The sequence below is a fragment of the Prorops nasuta genome, unplaced genomic scaffold (genome assembly GCF_024137725.1).
Source record: "Prorops nasuta isolate Cenicafe-Biocafe unplaced genomic scaffold, Cenicafe_Pnas_1.2 PNAS00013, whole genome shotgun sequence".
Classification (NCBI taxonomy): Eukaryota; Metazoa; Arthropoda; class Insecta; order Hymenoptera; family Bethylidae; genus Prorops; species Prorops nasuta.
In genome coordinates, this window is record NW_027116810.1 from 5,109,266 (window position 1) to 5,122,616 (window position 13,351).

Sequence of the window (13,351 nt, forward strand, 5' to 3'; positions counted from 1 at the left end):
TTATACAAAAGAATTTCAAGTTTGTTGTGAATCAGCGATTGAACCACAACAGATATAATTAACAAATAAATGTAAATATTTTAAAATACTATCTTCAAAAAGAAAAAGGTTAATCATCTCATAAAATTAAAAATTTCAATTTTTTTAGTATGATTCTGCTACGGGTTAATTGATGCTTATTTGGATTATTTATAGACATATTGGAATAAAATAAATTTGATTTTTAACAGGTTTTAATAAAATGAGAAATGCAAGATATAACTAATATAGAAATAATAGTCCGAATAACGTCATTTTTGGATTCATTTTCATGTTAAAAATACAAGCAATGTATTCATAATAATTTCAAATCTGTTTGATTAAAAATATAAAAATTGTATTTTTGGATTAGTGATTAGAGTATCAGGTATATTATAGGGTTCTTCGATGGTTCTCGGTTTATTGCTCGGGACTCGGAGCTAGACCAGGTAATCAGCGTGATGTGGAAAAGTGTTGACCGCTATTGAAGTACGACCTTTTAAAACATTTGGTTATAAGTTGGACAGAATATATTTCCCGGAGTGTACAGCTAAATACGTTACAGTCCTGGCGTTCCGGCTCATACACCGTATACCATTAAACGCTGTCTTGAAATATCGGCAGTGGAAATCTTGGGATCCTCAATGAAAATTGCTCTTACATTGGACTCCAGCGTTAGAGCTGAAAACTGCCAAACTCATAATTAAAAAATGAGCTAATATGTGACCATTAGTGGATATTCCGAGCTTCGTTCAAAGTTATTTTTTTTTGCCACCATGGTCTTTGTTTACGGTATTTCACCATTTTCAATTTTAGAACATAAGTTTAGTCCTTTTTACAGCATCTGCGAGATTCATCTGAATTGACGCAGGAACGTCAATGCGGGGAAGGATTTGTTGGAGAGTGGAGTGTCGGTACGAGCGGTCTGGGACTCTCAGGCTGTCTCGCTCCCGCTCACACTCTGTCTCTCTTTGTCCTACCTCCAACAGAGGTCGATAGGTGACCCACGGCGCAGAGCTCTCTCTCTCTCTCTCGCTGTTATGATTTGGGCCAATTGTACATATAAATGCCCAAGAGTTCCGTGATAAGCGCGGCTCGTTTAAATCGGTCTAGATTCTAGACTCTGTAAATTCTTTGGAAATTTAGCAGCTTAGCCATTCCTTCCTTCTCTGCGACACTACTAGGACTCCTAGCTCGCACTCCTCCTCCATTGTCGTCAAGTTGGTCTCTAGGAGAACGCCATCCTTTTCTGCTCTAACTTGGTTGCCTGGGAATCTCAGGTGCGAAGTATCCTATCCTGGGACCTGGGGTTATTTGGCCAAGGTTGGGATTGCCTAGCTTTTTGGTGTCATTGTGGATGGTTCTTGCTCTATACTCAGTGAGCGATCTTTATCACATGTACATATTCATATTCTGTATTGATCAGAGTAAAATAAACAGCTTTTCTACCAGTTATTCTCAGCGTTATTTTCTCTCCTAGAGTTCTCCTATCCTATAGTTATTAGAAGATATCATCCGATCATCTTTTCAACACCCCTCCTCGTGGGGACTTATAGAAACGGTCATTCTTTTTAGGACTCCCCGAGGCCGCTTCTCCTTATCTCAGGTTGCCTGGGTTGTTTGGCATGGCCCTGCTTTACTTCTCAGGACAACCTGGACATCGTTTACTGGAGCGCCGGTCTTTTCATCCGGGCCTCTGCCTGTCAACGGGGTCTATCCTTGACGTTAGCTATAATCCACTCGTGAGCCTATCTCACGAGTCGGTAACGTAGGGATTAATAATATCCACTATTCGGTAGCTTTCATACTTTTTATTCGGTATCTTGCATACGTAACGGGGAATTTCGTTACATAATGAAGAAACATTTTTCAAATCTTATAGAATTTTTGGATGCTTCAAATTTGCTCTGAATTAAGAATGTCATTATTCATTATTTCATTATCCACGCTTATCTACAAATCTTCAATCGATAGACTGAATCTGAGTGGACATCCGCTATTATATTTTCTGATTTTGCGTACATATTTTAAAATATTATACTTTTTCATGTTTACTAGTAATCAACATTATTTTAGTTAACAAAATTACGTGGAGTGCTGAATTATCTACACCAGTAATTTTATTAAATGCTGGCCTGCTGTATTCCTATATTTTGAAGTAATACTGTTTACACTTTATATACATGGTAAACAGCTAATTACTCACAACAAAAATAAACAGGAGAAAAGCTGATTTCTTAAGAAATCATGTACTCCAAACATGTATGATTGCTTAACTCTAAAGTCAGAGAAACAATAGGATACCCTGTATATTTATTTGTTGAAGATACGAAGAGACAATATAATCGTTGCTCACTCGTATTATAACTTGTGAAAGTGACAGGTGTCAAAACAGCGGACAATAAAATCATGTAAGTACATTTAAAATTGATATCAGATCATTGTAAAATATTAGAATTTATCCCCTTTGTGTTTATTGCATGTAATATAAAATTAGCATAAATTTTGATTTTTTAAAGATTTCTTTTATGAAATTAAATCTAGTAACTTCTACAAAACCAATCTTTTAACCTTCAATCACTTTTAAAATAAATTCTTATTAGTACGGTTGACAAACCGTAGAACTTTTCAAAATTAACGGAAAAAATATAATTAGCTTTCATATTAATGATTACAATTATTAACAATTAATCTCAGAACCCTTTAAACAAATTATTATTACTATTTATTAATTACTTTTTTGATTTTTCGCAGGGCCATATCGGAAGAAGACTCCATTCTTTGTAAGTAAAAACGCACATTTTACACTAAAGATATTTTAAAATATAATTTTTAAATAATATATAATTATTTTGCAGATACGGAGAGGGAATTAATTCTGCAGCTGTTGGAGCAGAGGGCAGAGGATAGGCGGATCCAGCAGCAGCACCATAAAGAGATGGAGAACCAGCAGAAGCTGCTGCTGGACCGCCTAGGCCAACTGCAAGAGCAGTTGCGGCAGCAGCACCGCTAACAGGAGCAGCAGCAGCAAAAGCTGTAAAACTATCAGCTGGAGCTGTAACAGCTAAGGGCGAAGATGGAGCAGTTGCAGCTCCAGCAGCAGCAACAGCAGCAGCAACAACAACCACCTCCGCCGCCGCAGCGACAAAAACCCCCGCGGCAGAGGGTGACCCGGGTATGTTGGTAAGATATGAAGATATTAATTATTAAAAAATGTAAACTTATAAGTCTCAACGAAGAGCAATTTTGGATGCCGGAATCAATTGTAGTGAAACATTTTTAATTACAGCGATTTGTAATAGTTGTAATATTCAAGACCATGACTAAACGATTTTAATTTTCATTAGAGGACAGAGCCACAAATTTTAATGTTATGATCGACACGTGTTACAATTGATTTCGATCTCCTCACTTTTCATTTAAATAGTTTATTATTTTTACTAAGTAAAGTTTTTGTTTCTTTTTCAGTTCGCCCATACTCTGCCGGACAATCCCGGAGGCAGTTTTGCAGCCGGGTCCGGGAAGTGAGGGAGGAAGAGCCCCGGGAACACGCTCGGCCGTATGCCGAGCGAGTATTTTATTATTATTAATATTTCTTTTTTAAATAAATAAAATTAAATTGAATTAATGATGTTTCTCATTTATATTACCCCTATAACGTTTCCACATATTATCCTATATTCATAAATAATTTTTACGTACAGATTAGGTTATAATACATATTTATTTCGAGAAAGTAAACAAGAAATAAATGCATGAAATTATTATAGAATCATCACAATGGAACGCAGAAATTACATGGAAGAGTTACATGTTTCAACGCTACATATGTACATTCGTTAGCCAAATACAATAAGTCTTAGATCATATGTTTGTATTGAATCGTCGAAGAGGTAATTACATAATATAAATTTACTGTAGTCAGCGAAATACATATTTAGGTAAGAAAAGTCTGATAGTAATTACATTTATATATCCGACTGAAAATATATATACATAAAGGAGCATTACAAGTTCTTCAATTCTCTTAAATTTAAGAAGTCTTTTGTACTGCTATATGTTATTGTAATTTATGCTTATGCTTTTATTAACATTTACAGAAATAAATTACAAATTTTTCCCTTTAAAACGCATACATTGAAAATTTGATTAAGCGTTTTCTCCAGGTTAGCTTGAAAGAAATTATATTTTTCCAAGCCCCACAGCGTTCAGAAAAATGAATACTTCTATCAATATTTACTTGCAGGGTCATAAATTCATCGGATTAAACTGAGCAGAGAATGAGAGCGAGAAGACAATAGTCGCTATCTTTCTCTAGCGGCCCAGCTGATCAGCAAAACAAAAATTTTGATCGAGGAGATTTTATTTGGAGAGTCATAAATTAGTCGAATTAAACTTAGAAGAGAAAGAGAGGGAGAATATAATAGTCGCTATCCTTCTCTAGCAGCCCAGCTGATCGCCTAAGGAAGGAGAACTTTCATCGAGGACTCGTGAGAGTCGCGAAAGACAGAGAGATTCGAGAAGAACTATGTGCATCACGCTTGCACACCCGACATACACCGAAGTCCACCGAACTCAGTCGATGATGGCTTTACATGTGCCTGCGCTTAAAGCACTAGCGACTCAAGACGAGTGCAGCCGACTCGGCTCACACGAACGAGATATACGATTGTGTTAGTTCCCTCGAGGAGGCATGGTGGGGATACCGAATTCCCACAAGTTCCCATCACTGAATACGGGCCTTAAGAACCGATTGACCCGTTCGACTTGCCCGTTGCTTTGGGGTTAAGCTGCAGCAGTTTTTACATTACTTATTTTTAAGGTTAGCAAAAAATCAGCCATTTTCCCAGAGATGAACGAGCTACCTCTATCTGTTACTACTCTTCTACAATTTCCGAAGTGTAGGAAATAATTTTTTAAGCATATAATAAATTCATCGACCGTGGTGGACTTTATTGCATATAATTCAACGAACTTTGTATAAGCATCTATGACTAATAAAACGTATTTATTTCCTTTCTTGGTTTTTTCTAGGGGGCCGAAATGATCTAGGTGTAACGTTTCGAAATGTCTATTTCCTTTGTCGTAAATATGTAAACTTCCCTCCTGCTTGCCAGAGAGTACAGAATATGTGAGGAAACTAATGCAATTGGATATATGTTTATTGACACGCCACGCGCGCGCGCGCGCGTATACATACAAGAAAACCAATATGTCTTCCTAATTAGTCGAAACGTTTTTTCTACTCCTACGTGTCCCACGTCAGCGTGGCAAGTTCGAATCAGAGCATTTATCATGGATGCGGGAGCGTAAAATAACAAGGTTCCTTCTTCCTTCTTATATACTATTCCATTTCTCAGTTCAATCCTGCCACTCTCCGTAGTTTCTAATTCCTTTTGAATTTTCCGGATAACAGGATCTTGTAGTTGTCTATAAACTAGCACCTGATAGAATGATAATGGCTCGACAATTAAAACGTTAAGACTAAGCGCGTCGACGTGTTTCATCCGCTCACAAGGACGGTGTTTCAAACTAAAGTCGCAACCTTGCAAGGATAAGCACCAGCGGCTATTGCGGGGATTGATATCCTTTTTGATGAATGCCAATTTTACCGCATTACAGTCGGTGACAATGACGAAAGCTATCCCCTGCAGGTAGACCCTGAAACGATCGATTGCAAAAACGATAGCCATAGTCTCCAATTCATAAGAGAGGTAGCGACTCTGTTTCGGTTGTCCTTTTGCTAAAATAAAACACTGGATGCATTAGATTGTCCGGGTGCCGTTGCATGAGTATTGCCTCGTATCCATACGAACTTGCAACCGTATGCAATTCTGTTTCCGCGTTAGGTTTGTAAAAGGCTAAAATTGGTGACCTAATTAATTGATCTCTAAAAATCTCAAAAGAGTTCAGCTCATTCTTTCCAAAAGTAAAATCTACTCCTTTTTTAGTGAGGTCATGTAGGGGTTTCGCCAACGGAGCATAGTTAGAAACAAATTTCCTAAAATAGCCTGTGAGGCCTAGGAATGTTTGAACCTGTCGTACGGTTTTTGGCAATGGAAAATTCTTTATAGCCTCCACATTTGTTTTGTTTGGAGTAATACCCTGTTGCGAGACAATGTATCCGAGTTACTCCATTTCTTTCTCCAAAAATCGCCACTTGCCGAAATTCAAAGAGAGATTGAATTTAGGCAACAGCCCCAGAACCTCTTTCAGTATTTCTAAGTTTTCTTGCACCGTTCAAGTTGCAATCAATATGTCATCTGAGTATTGTAACGTTGCGTTTCCGCAGCGATACAATAGCTGCCATCTAGCGTTTTGCTAATCTCAAGCGCTAGATAGGCGGGTCGTGTGCGAACTAGGAAGTTATCAACCGATGAGTTATTGATCGAGGATCGATAACTTGTCGGCTTCCTAGTGTCGCGCGATGGGTGTAGCGGGGCAGTGGCGGGACAGGCGCAGGGCCTTACTTGCTCCCGCGGACTGCCCCGACACACATAGTTTAGATGTCAAAGGTGATACATAGTGGCCAAGATTTTCCCCGCCGCCGATACTAGTTCTGCGACAGAGCAGCAGCCACCGCATACCGTGAATAAAAAGAAAACGTACGATTAAGTACGACGACTGCCACCCTGCCGCCAACCCATACCGGACAGCGGAGCTTTCCAGCCCTAAGGGCCAGCATTGGGCATCTGGAGAGAGAGAGAGAGAGAGAGAGAGAGAGAGAGACGAGAGCGATAGAGAAGAGAGCCAGCCCTAGGTAGCTGATATAAGGGTGATTATTCGTATTGTGAAAAGTTCAGTGACGTCCCGGGGTGTGCTAGGGCTTTAGGGCTCGTAGCACCGAACGGTTTTATAGGGAACCGCTGGCCCTGCTCACTTGTCACGGGTAAGCGTGCAACCTAGCGGAGTGGTCATTCCGTCGGACCTGTAACGAACGTCATATTGTGTAAAAGCGCGAATTAGTAAAAGTGTTCGCGATTACATCGATTCGTTGTGAGTTTGACCGTTGACAGGAACGTTTCCTTGAGTCCGTTCAAGGCCGCGGACTTAGTACAATTATCGTGAGGACTCGCGACCTTAGACTCTAAACCTAAACAAACCGGGTTGTTGTGGTGCTTGAGTACGCGGGAACGGAGTGAGTGCAAATAACCGTCGAGTGACACGCACGCGCGGAGATAGGGACTTATCCGCGTAGCGTCGCGTAGTGGTTAGCCTAGGAATCCGCCGGTGGCGCGTGAGTACCGCGCGACTCGGTGGGGGCCACCGCGAACGCCAACTAGTGGCTCGAGCGCGAGGCTAGCTAGTACTACGTCATCGGGGCTTCAGCCGCGTTCGCACGACTTAGGCCGCATCCACATTTAAAACCTCGCGTAACACACCGATACCGTGTAAAGAGAACCGGGTATTGTATTGAGCACGGAATTTATAATAAAGAGAGTTAACCAAAGCTGAGGAATTATTGTATTAGCACCCCTTCCCCTATACTCGCGTACGAGGGTTAGAACTCCCTCTGTATAAATAAATATTCGGGTATTATAAAAAAATTTACATCGAAGGCGCCCTGGTCTTGTAAAAAGTCGCCTATTGGGACGCGAATGCGATCGGTGAGGGATCACTCCTCCCTCCCCTTCTACATTATCCCTTGGGATAGACAGTAGCGTCGCAGTATATAAGAATCTTTCTTGAATCTAAAAGAGATTTAAAAATTAAATGAATGTATCTGTGAAAGGCTGCAGGTGCGTTGGCCACACTAAATGGCATTTTGACATATTCATATTGGCCATCTGGAGTAACGAAACAGGTGTATTTGACCGATTCCTCCGAAATAGGAATATGATGGAAACCATCTTTGAGGTCTAAACTCGTGAATTCGCACGTTCCTTCTAATTGATCAAGTTGATCCTGTATCAGTGGCAACGGATATCTGTCCTTTTCCGTGTACTTGTTTAGCTCAGTGAAGCCAGATCGTGGACAGAATATTCTCGCCACCATGCCGTCCTCTGCGCATGCAGCTCTCACACATAGAAAGCTGCTGCAATGTCCGTGACATGCTTCACCAATCGTAGCACGCACACTCTCCCACCGATACATACGTGTATCGGTTTTCTTCGACAAGCTTCGGTAGATCTCGGGAGTGAGAAGGAACGATGTCAATTCTCGGACCTCTCTCTTACTCTATAATACGTTTACCAAACGCGACTCGCAAAACAAAACAAAATCCTTTTCCTAATGCTTCGGTAAAAGTTAAATTACCGAAGGTCCCAGCCCGAAATTAAAACTTTCCTAAAATAGTTTTCAATTATTATAAAATGCTTATATGTAGCCATTAACTTATTAGATTTGATAATAAATACAAAAAATGCGTTCTTATAATTTCAAATGAGTTGAGGTATAATAAATTCAATGTTTATGTATTAATCTGATAACAAATGCATTTTTATATTTATTATTGACTTCAATAAGTTAATGGTTATTAAAAAAAATCCTTGTAATTAAAAAAAAGAAATGAAAAAACTTTAAACTTCGCCAAGACTTGAACCCGAGCTCGCCGCGTGAGAAACGGAAACCTTACCGTCTGCGCTACAGCGCTCATTTGGTGAATCAAAGGCAAATCGGCCTTTTAAAGACTGACTACAATTCTTTCATTAACTAGTCATAAACGATCAAGAATTAGGTGTAATAATAAATACATTTATTTACGCAGAATTATTGCACTAAATTTATTATGTTTTCAATTTAAAGCATACATTTTGCATGAAGATACGATAGCTTAAGGGTATATCCATGCAGTACTCTAAATACAAAACTATTCATATTCTCTATTGTTATAAATTAATTAAGTAATATTATAATATATGTTACGTGTAGTCGAATAATTTATGACAATGGGGAATATGAATAGTTTTGTATTTAGAGTACTGCATGAATATACCCTTAAACTATCGTATCTTCATGCAAAATGTATGATTTAAATTGAAAACATAATAAATTTGGTGCAATAATTCTGCGTAAAAAGATGTATTTATTATTACAGCTAATTCTTAATCGTTTATGACTAGTTAATGAAAGAATTGTAGTCAGTCTTTAAAAGGCCGATTTGCCTTTGATTCACCAAATGAGCGCTGTAGCGCAGACGGTAAGGTTTCCGTTTCTCACGCGGCGAGCTCGGGTTCAAGTCTTGGCGAAGTTTAAAGTTTTTTCATTTCTTTTTTTTAATTACAAGGATTTTTTTTAATAACCATTAACTTATTGAAGTCAATAATAAATATAAAAATGCATTTGTTATCAGATTAATACATAAACATTGAATTTATTATACCTCAACTCATTTGAAATTATAAGAACGCATTTTTTGTATTTATTATCAAATCTAATAAGTTAATGGCTACATATAAGCATTTTATAATAATTGAAAACTATTTTAGGAAAGTTTTAATTTCGGGCTGGGACCTTCGGTAATTTAACTTTTACCGAAGCATTAGGAAAAGGATTTTGTTTTGTTTTGCGAGTCGCGTTTGGTAAACGTATTATAGAGTAAGAGAGAGGTCCGAGAATTGACATCGTTCCTTCTCACTCCCGAGATCTACCGAAGCTTGTCGAAGAAAACCGATACACGTATGTACCGGTGGAAGAGTGTGCATGCTACGATTGGTGAAGCATGTCACGGACATAGCAGCAGCTTTCTATGTGTGAGAGCTGCGTGCGCAGAGGACGGCATGGTGGGGAGAATATTCTGTCCACGATCTGGCTTCACTGGTTTAGCTGCCTATGGTCCACGCACAGGCGATAAGAGTCTTTGTTCTTCTTTCTTATTAAAACGATTGGACTACAATATTCAGAACTACTAGGTCTAATGATCCCACGGTTTAACAGATCACTAACAATATTTTTCACTACACCTCTCTCGCACCAAAATAGCCATCTTGGAGTAAAATAGAAGGGTTTACTATCTTTTTTCAATGACATTTTAAATTCGTATTTTAATCTATCAGGTTCGTTATCTGCACGCAAATAGTTTTCTAACAAGTGTATTAGTCTGTTACATTCGTCAGGAGGAAGAGATCTTTCCAGTTTACTAGCTACGTTATCTAGCAAACTATATTCATCGATAGCGTCGATTTGCAAGATCTCATCTCCGGTTTCTGCGTTACTATTCCCCTGATATTCAATATTAAAATAATTATTAAAAGTAGTAGTCAAACACGGGGTAGTTAAAAATTCTCTTCCTAATAAACAGTCATAACTCATTGTTGAGTCATGCACTATCGCAAACTTAAAAGTTAAATGTACACCTCTCTAATATTTTAAATTTAATATTTAATGTAATAACGCCATAAATGGTAAGCGGAGATTTATTTACCCCGCCATATGTTTTGTTACACTTTGTGTTTTCTAATTTAGATTCTCCGAAATACGTCAAATAAACACTTTCCCTCATTAAATTTATTTCACTGCCTGAATCAATTAGAGCCTCTACAAAATAATCTTTATCTTGCGGATTTGCTATTAACCTGTGGAGCGCCGGAAAGTCTTATATAAGACGGTCACGAAAAATTTCCACTTGCATGCATGGGGTTCCTGGGACATTCAGTTAGTACCCCTCTGAAGCAATTTCATATTTGGCTAACAGATGGCCATTGTTGCCTAACTCTTCTCGCTGGTAATAAGTCTTTTGCGCTAATATTACTTGTGCTCCAAAATCATCTCTACTTGCTTTATACTTTACGTTTAGATCTTTTATCTAAATATTTTATATCGGCTATCGGTTACTACTAGCTTAGTACTAATTTACTTTATACGTTTATTCCTAAATATAATGGCTAACACCAAAGAAACCATAATTTGATCTAGTATCGAATCAGAGCCAGATTCTTCTGGTGGTGTGAGCAGGCTATAATAGAAACCAATGATGATGATTATGGTACGGGTACATACTCTTCTGTTATCAAATATGATAGATTCTTTTATCCTTCAATAAAGGATTTCACCGGCTCATTTCAGGTTCATGATTCTGTCAGATGTTGCAACCTACCTCTTGATTATTTTAAGCTCTTTTTTGACCATTCTCTATTCGAAATGATCAAATCTCAAACGAATTTATATCAGGAACAAATCCCTGAACCTTATCGTTTGAATATGAAGGCTCGGGAACCAGTGACGGTCAATGAGCTGCGAATTTTCTTAGCTCTTACGATCAATATGGGTCATGTTCGAAAGAGTAAATTGGAAAACTATTGGAGTACAGATCCTTTATTATCAACTCCCATTTTCAACACTGTAATGTGTCGAAATAGGTATTTATAAATCCTGCGCTTTTTGCATTTCGCAAATAACGACGAATTGGGAAACCATCCATTGAAAAAAGTGAAACCTGTAATCGATGATCTTCGAGTCAAATCTTCACGTACTATATCTCTGGGGAAGAATTTATGCATTAACGAAAGCTTAGTGTTGTGGAAAGGACGACTAATGTTCAAGCAATATCTTCGTTTGAAAAAGAACCGCTTTGGTATCAAAATGTTTGAACTTGTTGATTGCAAATCTGGATTTCTAATTGATTTCATAGTCTACACAGGTTCCACTACTGATTTCAAAAAATGTGGTTTAGGGATTTCCGGAGATATAGTAGCTCATTTCCTTGAGCCGTATTATCACAAAGGCCATGTAATATATATTGATAATTGGTATTCATCTCCTCAATTAGCTGAATTCTTACATAATAAGGATACAGGAATGTGTGGTACACTTCGAAAAAATCGGAAAAGCGTATCGAAATTGAATGCCAGTTTGAACAAAGGTCAAGTAGAAGTTGCTCACAACGATGTGTGGATTATTTTGAAATGGATGGACAAGAAAGAGGTTTATATGATAACTACCGTGCATAAACTTGAATTTAGCTGTACCGTCAAAAAAGACTGGAAAGCTGGGGAAAATATCATAAAACCTACGTGCATTTTAGATTATAATCAGAACATGGGGGCAGTCGACAATATAGATAGGCGATTGTCTTTGACTGAAACCACTAGAAAGTCCATGAAGTGTTATAGAAAATTTTTCTTCCATTTGGTAGATCTATCTCTGGCAAATGCTCACGCATTATATAATCAGCGAGCGGACATTCCACTTTCTTTTCCAAAATTTCGATTGGAAGTTGTAAGGAGAACGTCTTATATAAGACGCTATTTCAGATCGCTGTTTTTTGGGGCTTAACATAAACAAATATAAATAAATATTGTTGCTTTTTAAAAGGTAAAATTGTCGTAAAACCCCCGGCGTTCTAAAGGTTAATAAGCAATATTCGCGTTTCGTTGTTTCCAGAGGCTCCTTAGATTGCTGTACTTCCTCTCCAACCTGTTTTCGGGCAACTTCCTCGAAATTTTGCGTCTGTGGCGGCTCTACCAAAGTTGTTGTCGTCTGGTCCAACGTTGTTTTAGTTCCCCTTTTCTCACTAGAGCAATCCTTTAACAAATGTTCTAGGGATCCGCAGGAATAGCACGATCTTCTTGTGCGTTTAGGCTTTGGACAAGAATTTGACAGGTGGCCCTCCTGGTTACAGTTGAAACATCTTCTGACGTTGCTCACTCTGCTAATATTGTTCAGGGTCATTGTATCGGTCGAAGAATTATTGGGTTGTCTCGGTTTATGCCTAGGCTTCAATGTCACTCCATTAAATGCTCGTAATAGTGAAGAAACTGAACTAAATTGTTGTATCCTAGCTTGGTTTCGTAATTGCATATCTGGTATGCCTTCGATCAAGAAATCCAGTAGCTCTTCATCAGGGATAGATGCATTGTTGGCGAGAATAACTTTATCATGTTGGTAGGCTCCAAACGATTCAGTTTCTTTCCATATTTTGTCTTCGAATTTCTTTCGGGCTAACAATCTGCTAGGACGATGATGGAATATCTCCTCCATTTACATCAACAGATCATCTACTGGCATTATAATAAAGGCGGGGTTCGAATGAAACCACTGAAGAGCCCGTCCTCTCAATTTCGAACTGATCAATATTTTGGTGTCATTCTTTGCTAGATTATACGTCGAACGGACTAACTGTATTTGTGCCGACCATACCGAATAGGCACCACTTGTTTCATCAAAGTTGCTGATAAGGTCACTTAGTACTTTGATGTTTACTTGAAGATTGTTTCCACTCAAACTAGGTGTCCTACGTAATATCTCGTTTTCTCGTCGCACCAACTCTGCCTCCCGTCTCGCTAGATCCAAATTACGTCTTAAAAGCTCAACTTCGTTCTAATAACTCTCTTCTTGAGTTATATCGCGTTGGTCTTCTCCATGCCCTTGTGTTTCCGCCATTACTCCGCTTACC

At 38.5% G+C, this 13,351-nt stretch overlaps 1 protein-coding gene across 1 annotated transcript; it reads left to right on the forward strand.

The window, feature by feature from the left end:
- The first annotated feature begins 11,097 nt into the window (after positions 1–11,097).
- LOC136778125 (piggyBac transposable element-derived protein 4-like) lies at positions 11,098–12,125 on the forward strand. The gene is made up of 3 exons (XM_066734734.1): positions 11,098–11,315; positions 11,466–12,050; positions 12,092–12,125. Exons 1-3 carry the CDS (start codon positions 11,098–11,100, stop codon positions 12,123–12,125), a joined length of 837 nt encoding a protein of 278 aa, XP_066590831.1.
- The last annotated feature ends 1,226 nt before the right edge of the window (positions 12,126–13,351 follow it).

Coding starts and splice junctions, on each gene's coding strand:
- LOC136778125 (XM_066734734.1), top strand. CDS start 11,098: ATGATCAAATCTCAAACGAATTTATATCAGGAACAAATCCCTGAACCT. Junction 11,316..11,465: donor ACTGTAATGTGTCGAAATAG/GTATTTATAAAT, acceptor CATTAACGAAAG/CTTAGTGTTGTGGAAAGGAC. Junction 12,051..12,091: donor TTGACTGAAACCACTAGAAA/GTCCATGAAGTG, acceptor TCCATTTGGTAG/ATCTATCTCTGGCAAATGCT.